This window comes from Nymphaea colorata, chromosome 8, assembly GCF_008831285.2.
Source record: "Nymphaea colorata isolate Beijing-Zhang1983 chromosome 8, ASM883128v2, whole genome shotgun sequence".
In the NCBI taxonomy this organism is placed as follows: domain Eukaryota; kingdom Viridiplantae; phylum Streptophyta; class Magnoliopsida; order Nymphaeales; family Nymphaeaceae; genus Nymphaea; species Nymphaea colorata.
In genome coordinates, this window is record NC_045145.1 from 7,959,162 (window position 1) to 7,969,713 (window position 10,552).

Here is a 10,552-nt window from a genome sequence, read left to right on the forward strand (position 1 = left end):
TTGGTGGATTGGAGAATTTTTCCCTTGATGACAATATTCTATGGCCAGAGCCTACTCCACGAAGGCATCCTTGTTTTCCTCCTAATACTGCTTGATATTTTTAATCTAATTACATGGAAGCGAAGAGCACGCGACCTTCTCCTACCATGGCACCTTGCAAAACCATAATATGGCTTCACCACTCAGCTTTGCTATGGAAACCCTCAACTTTTTTTTTTCTCTTGACGCAAATTGGCAAGGTTAATTTTTGGGACACATAAGATGGAGCGACAGTCATTGCTGTTCTTAAAAGTGATTCTTAGATTCTACCTTTGGCATCTTCAAGTTAGAACTTTCTCCACTTATAAAATTGGAAAAAGATATAAATCTTCTTGACCTGAGGTTTCAAGTATATACACCACATTCATGCAGTGTCTTTTTTTTCTATCATACGTCTACGACAAAACATTCGTGTGCATGTTAAGAGTAGACAGAGACACGTCTCAAATTTGACTTCCAAGAGTCTCCAATGCACATTGGTTGCTGGCAGGGGGTCATCTCTATTTGATTTCCATGAGCCCTACACTTCCTTATCCACTCATCAAAGTCAAACAGGAGATAAGGTCAAGCAAGAGCAGGGTCAAGCAAGGGACCCAATGAGATGCACTTCTTGAGCAAGGGACCCAATAAGATACACTGTTTGTTTGATTCTTGTGTACACAAATCTTCGTTGTCACCAATCCACCCACCCTTTATATATATAGTACATACACACACACACATGTTCCGAACGTGAAACAAACCTCCGTGCTCTGGCTTATTTTTGAACATGCGAACCAGCTGTGGTTGCCCACCTAATCCGACGAACGTAATTACCATTGTCCGGGAACCAAGTCCAGCAGCACCGCAGACTGCTTTATCCATTTCGCAGCCCTAACCAGCACTCTGGCAAGTGGCAACAAAACTGAACATTTCCCCAATTGAATGAAAACACCCTTCAAGAAATCCACAAATTACCATCACCGTTCGGAACGTGCAGAAACTCCCCCCCCCAAAAAAAAAGGAACGAAAACGCGAGAATCTGCCACGCAACATAATTTTAAGGTGCAGTACTTGACAATTAGCAATGATAAAAGTCTCAGAAGATTCTTCTAGAAACATATATACCGCAGTTCAGTAACTAGTGAAACACACAAAGTATAAAAGGGAAAGAAATCAACCCTCCAGCTCAGAAGACCAGTCAAGATAAAAAAATTTATAGAAAGCTTCTAATGGGACTTCTCAAACAAAGATTCATGGCAGTGTGGATCCAGCCAATCACGAGGCGAGCTCTTCGTCATTTTCACACCTACCTTGCTGCCCACAAGCTCCCGCAGATTTTCAACCTTATTTTCTCGCCCCGGGCCAGAGAACCTCTTGTCTGCTTCCTTTAGTTTATTTTTGAGTCGTTGTTTCCGTCCAGTAGAATTCAATTCTTGTTGCTTCACGCGTGGAGGAGCACCGTGAGGACCCAAATAGATGTTCTCTTCGTCCTTTACAGCCTGCTGAAAATGGTACTAATCTTCAACTTCCTTCAAGTATTAAAAGAAAAAAGATAGAAAGTGAACTCCATAGAGAGCTCCTCGTTGCAGGAGCTGGAACTTCCGCAATGGGAGAAGTAAATCAAAAGTATATGCTGGTACTCTACAAAATCTAGAAAAATGAGGATAATTGTGGATTTCCTTTTCTTGTTTAAAAAGAACTATAGTTTATAAAGTAAATTGGCTTCAAATGGCAATAATATCAGGATATTTTCAAAATGTTGGAGATACTTGTGAAGAATGCCATTTAAAGAAAGCAGAAATGTATAAAGTATAAAAACAAGGGGTGAGGGGCACCAAACCAATCACGACAGCATCTCTCACTAGGGTCCAGGAACATTCAGAGTACACAGTTCATCCATGCTAGCCTCCAGCTATACCATAGCTATTATCCCAATGAAACTAACCTTGAACGATGAATTCTGACTATTATTCAAGGTTGGCACATCTGGCTTGGCAAGATCTGGCTGTCTTACCGCTATGCTTGGAATCACAAATCCATCAGCATCTGAAGGGCAGAAATGCACCATGTCAGAACAAATAATCACAAAGCATTCATGCATAGAGTTCTGACATAGTTTGTGAACAAAAGTCAAGAATGCTCCAGAAAAAAAAAACAAAAATCTGGACCCAGCTGATACCCTATAAACCTATCATTAAGACCATGAGATTAGCCACAGCAACAATGTAAGGAATTTCACATTTTATGAGGACCAAAGTCCCTGAATAAGCTTAACAACTCATCCAAATACAGGTCCCGCCTACTAGTCATTGATATATTTTCTATGGCCATGACAATAAAATACCAATATGTTAAAGACTAAAACAATAAATAATCAAGCAAGACTTTGTGAGTCTACCCCTGACATGTTTGCCATACATAAACAAGCCAATCTGAACAAGTATTATTATTCTCAGTGCTCCTTGCATGTTCTACATAAAACATATTGTGCTAAACACCATATATTTAAAAAATTACAGATACCGACTTACTTTGCACAATTGATCATTGAGAGAGAGAGAGATGAAAACTGAAACTCATGATCTTCCTAAAACGCTTCACTAATCTAACTGTATAGATGTTTTACAGGATAAATCCATTTGCTAAGAGTGGACACTCGAACAATGATTTCTCATGAAAACTATGGCTCCTTGAGGCTACCATAGCTATGAAAATCAAGCTGCAAACCTTTAGGAAGATTTGTATATGCATCACAATCAATCTAGATGTTGCTTATCACAAAATCAACCATGTAGATCATGCAAGTTACTTCACAGGCAATTAAATCAATGGCATGAATTTTAGCAATCAAGTCATACACATTATTGGCCACACTTGAGGGAAAATATTTTTTTTCACAAAATGAGCCACCAGTCTCATAATGAACTCTAAGTTACTTTAGCTTATGACAACCTTACATGAGAAACCAACACAGCAAAAACAAATATGCTTTCAACCATTTGTACGATTTGTATACAGCCAAATTAGGCATCACTCAAGTAGAAAAAAGATGGCTGAGGCAATTAAACACCAGCACCAGACCTTCACACTTGTCTACACTACAGTTGGAGCAACATCCTCAGCAATAAGCTGCATAAAAAGATCATAGTGCAAGCTTTGGACAAGAATGGAAGTGTGCTGAAAGTGGGACATTGAACATTAAAGGAAAATTTAGAAGATGGCTCAAATAACACAGACAGGACATCAGCAACAGAAATTTGACTATCAAACTTAAACAAACAGATGTTTCCCCATATAAGTTCCATAATCTTCACAAAACAGCACTCCCTCCTGCTTCACCCCCCCACCCCCCCTCCTAAGTTTGACGTGCTAGATTTGGGTCTAATGTATCCAGATCCAGACGTCCTTGTGTGTTAAGAGTGTAGTTTATTAAAGTAATTGAGGGTATTCTTGTTTCATGCGTTTTGATTAGCTGTATGCATACTTATGAGAATTAGGGCATATCTGATCTGAATCAGAGGCAACTCGTTGCAGCAATAACACTTGAAGTCTTGAACAAATGCATATCGGATGCCACAATTGATATGCAGATGATAAAGCCCATTGTCACATATATCGTGTACGGGTATTATATGGCGAGAAATTTCTTGAGTATAATACAGAAAGTTGTATATCTCGGGAAAATCTCAGCAAATTTTTAAAAAATTTCAAAAATCCTGAAAATTATAAAAAAATAAAAATTAATAAAAAATACCAAAAAACGCATATAATAGGGCGTATAATACCCGTTTTTTATTTGTTGGCGTTTTTTTTTTAAAAGACGTGTCTAATTGCCGTTTTATATGGCTGACTTGTTTTCCACGTATTTAACGTGTTTCTTTCGATTAAGACGCGTTTTCTATGACAATGAATAAAGGTACCTAAAAGGCTGAGTCTGGCTTGTATAATTGAAACCTAACTCAGAATCCAAGCATTCTTTCCCCTTTCAAAATCCTTGTCCTAATAAGAGAATGAGAGATCACCTTCAGTGGAATTTCCATCTCATTCAACTGAAAGAGTAAGCTTCGCATCTCATGAAACTGAAGGAAGAAGATGAATGAAAACATTAATTCACAAACAAGCTTTTAATCCACCCAACAAAAAAACGAGGCCTATTTGGACAACATTCTTGAGAAACAAATTTTGATCAAAACAAATTCATAAACTGCAATAGTTTTTATTTGAAAATAAAAATATTTAGTTTGAAAGTGTTTTTGTACCATACATCTACTTTGTAAAATGATTATGATAAAATCTCACAGAACCACGCACAAGAGCAATATATGTTGTGAGAGATTTTGTACCCATTCTTAGAGAAGGTAAACTGAAGGAAGAACAAGGGAGGGCATCAACAGAAAGCGTGCCAAGCTGCCAAGCTTCATTCATGTCTAGACAACAAGCCAGTGAATTTTCCTAGGACCCCAAGCAGCGGTATAGCTTTCTAAAACAATTTCACAAGTTCACTTTGCTTGTTCAAACCTACAGATTTTGCAGCCCCAAAATCACAGTTTCATAATGCAATTCTTTTGAGTAACTTGTACCAAACAAGCAACAAGATTCAGAAGTTGTTCTGATAAAGTATCCTTTTTAAAATGTCATTTACAGCGTTACAAAATGAGCCCCAAAAATAAAAAATCTGTATTGAACAAAGATAAGTTAGTCCTAGCAAACCACATAAAAGTTCACCTATAAAGCCACATAAAACTCCAAAATCTTTATCCGAAAGCCTGAAAAAAGGAAGCCACCCCAAGAAGGTCCCAACTAGGCAACTCCCAACTCGTACCCACACATACCAATTAAAAAACATGTATAAATCCAACTTCATTCTAAGAAGCCCCAAATTTCTTAATATCTCACCCACATAAAATTACTAAAGAAAAAAAAAGAAAAAAAAGAAAAATCTGAACTCCACTTACAAACTGAAAACGTGACTGCCCTTTGCAGCCCTAAAAGGATAGCTTAATAATGCAATCTCAAGAACCTCGGCACTCGAAACTCTATGAAATGATGCTGTGATAACGCCTCAACCAAGGAAGGGTGGTGAGATTGAACTTCGAAACTGGCAGATGTTTTTACAGTTAACCAGAAGCCAGACCCAATGAAAAACAAAAAGCCAAAAAATTTCATTGCCACGTATGAGTACTTACCAACCCCAATCCTTAGGCAAAACTAAATATCGAATCTTGATCACGAAATGAAACCAAGAAACGATAACTTATTTGGAGCCTAAATCGGATCGGAACACAATAAGAAACTCGTCGAGAGATGTAACCCCAAAGCTCTAAGCTTATCGTACAGGAGATTTATCTTCTTACCGCTCCCAAGTCCCAACCCAATCGACAATCCAGAAATCAGTCTCAACGATATCACACGAAATCCATAAACCACAGTATCCATCATTTACCATTCATTCGCAATCATATTAGAAAATAGTAGCGACAAAAAATGCCTTCAATTCGCATACCAAAACCAATGGAAAGGCGAAACAATTACCAAAGAGAGGCGAAAAATTCTCCAGACCAACAAGCAAGCGACGTAGCAGAAACTCGTTTAACAGGAAAGCAAAGAAAGGGAGCGGGTTTTATATTGTTTACCCCATTCGTCGCCGTCTGCGGTGTGAAGAGATGGATCATCGATCGGAGTTGAGTCCATATGAGGGTGACGCAGACGCTCATGGATTTCTACGGCGACAGGGCGCAAGGCAGGCAGGTTCGAGGCACACGCCTGATCTTCCTCCCCACTATATCTCCCCGTTCTCGCTTTCTTGAACGTTCGCACACAGAGAGAAGGAGAGAGAGGGACAGGCAGAAGCCACGCGAAACCGGGGCCTCCTGCCTTAAAAGGCCGTTCATGCCCACAATTACAATAGCATCCTTACTCACGTCTGTATATCCACATCGAATATGGATAGCAAACCATATGAGTTTAGTTTGCTACTATTTATCATCCAAACACAATCTAAAGGCAGGCGTGCACGAATGTCGTTTAGAGAGCGTCACTGCTTTTGAGTCACTGACATAGTGTCTCATGATCGTTTGTTTCAAATGCTTCAAAATGGTTGCGCCTCGGTAGGCGTGAGAAATGCCATGACGTTGAACGTAAATACTGGAAGAACCATGTGGATCTTATCATAGCATTGGACGTTTCTTTGGAAGTGGATACAAGAAGGTAAGATAAACTAAATTCATATGGTGTCTAAGATGCTTTGGACAGTGTAAAACATGAGGCAGAACGTTCTATTTTCTATGATCCCGTCCAAATTTATATGGAAAGCTGGTGTTGCTTGCGTAGGAGGCTATCAATGTGAAGGGAGTCCTTGCCCCTTGGGGAGAGAGAGGCTCTGATCGTGGTTTGAAGTTCGTGCTTCGTCGGCTGCACGAACGGAAGGGGGAGGTAGAGTGAATCCGGACTCCAGTCAGCTCGGCATCGGTCGGGTATTCGATACTTGACCAAACTCGGACCCCAAAAAAGACACCGAGCTAGCCCGACAACTTATCTGGCTGGTTCAGGTGGGCCCGAGTAAGCTCGTTTTGGTTCCATACGATTTCTTTAATATTAATTTTATTGATTTTTATATGTAACTGTAATATTTTATTTTATATATATATATATATATATATATATATATATAATTTTAATCGGCCCAAGCTCGGATTACTAAGCAATTTATCTTGCTCAGTGAAATTATCGTTAGGTTTCGACTTCAAGCTTTTTCTCTTAATTTGCGAGGAGTTTTTCTGCTAGTTTTGCCTCATTTTGCAGATAAAATACTTCCACTAACCTGCCTAATGCTTGTGTACGAGCTGTTGATGTTGCAAACCTTTGTTCTCTCATAGTGCAATCGAACAAAGTTTATTTTTTTCATGTTTTTGCATTTTCCCTAAAATTGTTTCTACTATCAAAATATTAAAGCTTTATTTCCAACTAAATTTTAGACATTATGAGTGAACCAACTTAGCTGTAAGTATAGCATTTATTTCCATCTACTAGAAATAGAGAAAAAAATTCTTTATTTTTCTCCAAGTCAACTGTCACTCTTTACAAGTATACTATTTTTTAATACATACATTATGAAATGTACATTTATATGATGATGTCAAATCTACAAAATATATAGCAAAGTGGGTACTTAATATAATGGAGCATATGGTTGTCATCAATGCAAAATACGTTTTCGATAATTCTGTCATATGCATGGGGCCAACCATGAAAAATACTTCTACTTATGTGTTTGGAACTAATAAGTGCAATTCTGGTTCAACAGGATGAGCTACATGAACTTACAAAACTATATTTGCAATCTTAACATTTCATTTCTCTATTCAGTTTCTTAATTAATTATTTGAGCTACATAGGTTTCATGCATGCGTGCTGCCTACCATCCACTTCATAGGTGTCTCGATCTTCCTTTTCGAATTCTTGGAGCACTTTGTGCTGTTTTCAATAATCCAATCATATGGATGAACTACGCATCGATTATATTAGAAAATGTAGATGTTTTCGTGTGTTACTTGCTATGGATGATAACTAGGTTTTTTTTATCATCAAGTTATTTATGGTGATATTTAGCCATTTATACTTTAAAATACACTTTTTAAGTAGGAATAACTGGAGCTTCTCATTAGGTCCAACCTGCATTAAGTGCATAGATATAAACAACTTCATGATTGTGAAATAACAATGAAGTGAAATATGAATGCTAGGCGATGGTGGTTATAGAAATGGTAGTGCACTACTGACCTGTTTATTTTTCTATAGATGAATGGAGATGTAGACCTTAGCACACAACCAACAAACTGTAAATGATCCTGAAGCTTGAAGCATTTAAACTCAGCTACTTTAGATGTTGTATGATCTCAAGTCACTGACCCGTTTGAATGTGTATGAACTATGATGTCAAGTCAACATGCCTTGATGTATGATCAGAGAAGCCAATTGCATGTCAAGTTCCTTTTTCAATATATGTAGACCTAATTAACACTTCTTTCATGCTTAGTTTCACACATCCTTGGTGATTGATTGCTGTTTTGCAAGTAGAATATTTTCTATTTTATTATTCTTTCTACATAAGTGAACAAAATGGGAAGTGAAGGGGGCAAGAATGGGCAAGATAATGCATAAAAATATCTACTAAATTTTGAATGTCATGTTGTGGAAATTTGAATGATCATTTTGTTACTTATCTTTGGTGGGATTGTTGTATAGAAGTTTATTTTTCGTATTGTCTATAAGCCTAAGTCACACGGGTGTGCCAAATATGGTGGCGCACTTATGTCAACTCGAGTGCGAGTGCGGCCTGACATGGCACCCGACTCGATCAAACCGAATCAAGTGCTGCTGACCGCACCCATTCTTCTTTTCTCTCTTTTTTTTTCATTTTATTTTTCTCATATCTTTCCCTCTTCTTTTTTCTCGAGATTACTTATATAAAAGATTATATATATATATATATATATATATCCCGCATCCAATTTTGTTTTTGAACTTGCTGCATCCTGCACCAGCACCCACACCTGCACCAGCACCCACATCCTGCACCCATGTGATATAGCTATACACTGATGTGCACCATGCCCTATCTATTGAACGTATCCAATTTTAGTGAATAAAAGGGCAGGAAATGGTTGCGTGCTGCCTAGGCACATTGTAAGTTGTTGGTTTATGATGGCATTTGGTAGTTTATGATGTCAATTGCAAAGGAAAAAAATAATTAAAATGAATAAGCCCTTTTTTCCACATATATATGAATAAATTAAACACATGTACTTGTTGGGGAACTATGTTTCCACATACCTGCCAAATGTTCCATATAAAAGAAAAAGTCTTTAACCTATATGCCAACTAAATTAGATCAGCTATTTGTGGTCGGCACTGCAAGGTAACGACTTGCATGTGCCCTGTCTGTATAGCATAAGCTCAGCCTGCATAGTGATCTCATTTTCATTCCTTTACGGAGTGGAGTCCAACTAGTTGGTTAATTCGACACATAAACCAGAACACGAGTTCAAATATCACTATAGATACTCGTTTAAGACAATTCTGTTTTTTAGAAAAGCTAGCTCAGTTCAGCTTCTGCTGCTTTCAATCTCATCTTGGCTCACACAAGTTACACAAGTCTGAACTTAAGTCAACTTTTGGCCTTTGTGAATTAGAGCATTCAATCCGTTTCAATTGTGAAACGTTCCATCCTAAACAAGCCATGCTGGGTTCATATGATCAGCCCTAATTAGATAGCTGATGATCAAAGCATCTTACATGGAAGGCATTACCGTTTTTGTGGTATCATGGAGAAAAAAAGCAAGGCAAAAGAAGGATATGTACAAAAGTTGCCCTCATGTCATCTTTCTTAGACTTGATTATTCATGAAGGCTTAATACATGCAAAATACTGTTAAAAACATGAAAAACAAGGAAGAAAGACACAAGCATGTACGTGGTTCGGCAATACAATGCCTACGTCCATGAGAATGGGAGCACTCCTTTATTTCTCTGTGATGATCTTTGAGAGAGGATGAACTCTCTCTTTATAGGCTACAGTCCAGAACAATATTAGGCAAGAGAATCACACAGGATTCATGTAATAAACAAGGCAACACAGTATGATGAATAAAGAAACCACGACAAAAGGAAACTGGCGTCTGTAATCTTCCTCAACACGGAAGGGAAATAATGGAGGCAATCCCTGTAATCTTGCTAACAATCGCTGCCTCAAGTTGGTAGACAGATATCTATCTGTCCCAACTTGTTAATCATGGATTTATGCTTTTCTTTTCCAAGACTCTTGGTGAAGATGGCTGCCAATTGATCTTCACTTCTAACATGTGAGGTTCGTATGGTGTGGTCTTGAATTTTTTCACGAACAAAGTGACAGTCGACTTCAATGTGCTTGGTTCGCTCGTGGAATACCGGATTTGCTCCAATGTGAATAGCTGCCATATTACCGCATTTTAGTTCCATTGAATCCCTAATATCCATATTCATATCATTGAGGAGTGCTTTGATCCATATTAGTTCACACGTACGTACCGCCATTGATCTGTATTCGGCTTCTGCACTTGAGCGAGCAACAACAGTTTGTTTCTTGCTCTTCCATGTCACAAGATTTTCTCCAATAAACGTACAATAACCTGACGTAGATCTTCTGTCATTGGGGTCTCCAGCCCAATCAGCATCACAATACCCAGAAACAATCAGTGATTGGCTTCGTTTTATTAAAATGCCTTTGCCTGGACTTCCTTCCAAGTACTGCAGTATTCTATGTGCTGCCTCAACATGGCTAGATCTTGGAATATGCATAAATTGGCTGATCAGATTGACTGCATATGTGATATCAGGCCGAGTTACTGTAAGATATATAAGTTTGTCGACAAGTTTTTGAAAGCTTTCTATGTTTTTTACAATGCAACCTTATTCTTTCTTCAGCTTGCAGTTGGTCTCAAGAGGCATCTCTGCAGCTTTTGATCCTAGATATCCTGTTTCCTTGAGGAGATCAA

General features: G+C 38.2%; 1 protein-coding gene across 2 annotated transcripts; it reads right to left on the reverse strand.

The window, feature by feature from the left end:
- Positions 1–1,073: 1,073 nt before the first annotated feature.
- On the reverse strand, positions 1,074–5,912 carry LOC116258335 (uncharacterized). Of its 2 annotated transcripts, none has more exons than XM_031635435.2 (3): positions 5,655–5,912; positions 1,967–2,067; positions 1,074–1,520 (listed from the first exon to the last, which is right to left on the reverse strand). In XM_031635435.2, exons 1-3 carry the CDS (start codon positions 5,710–5,712, stop codon positions 1,248–1,250), a joined length of 432 nt encoding a protein of 143 aa, XP_031491295.1. In that variant the 5' UTR covers positions 5,713–5,912; the 3' UTR covers positions 1,074–1,247. The 2 variants fall into 2 exon arrangements, with proteins under 2 accessions (XP_031491295.1, XP_031491294.1); XM_031635434.2 differs by having other exon boundaries at positions 1,074–1,523; positions 5,655–5,907.
- Positions 5,913–10,552: the final 4,640 nt, after the last annotated feature.

Excerpts from the sequence above, each read along its gene's own strand:
- LOC116258335 (XM_031635434.2), bottom strand. The coding sequence starts at position 5,712 with ATGGACTCAACTCCGATCGATGATCCATCTCTTCACACCGCAGACGGC. Across the intron at positions 2,068-5,654 it reads CGCAGACGGCGACGAATGGG|ATGCTGATGGATTTGTGATT; the intron begins GTAAACAATATA and ends TCTGCCCTTCAG. Across the intron at positions 1,524-1,966 it reads GTCAGAATTCATCGTTCAAG|CAGGCTGTAAAGGACGAAGA; the intron begins GTTAGTTTCATT and ends TACCATTTTCAG.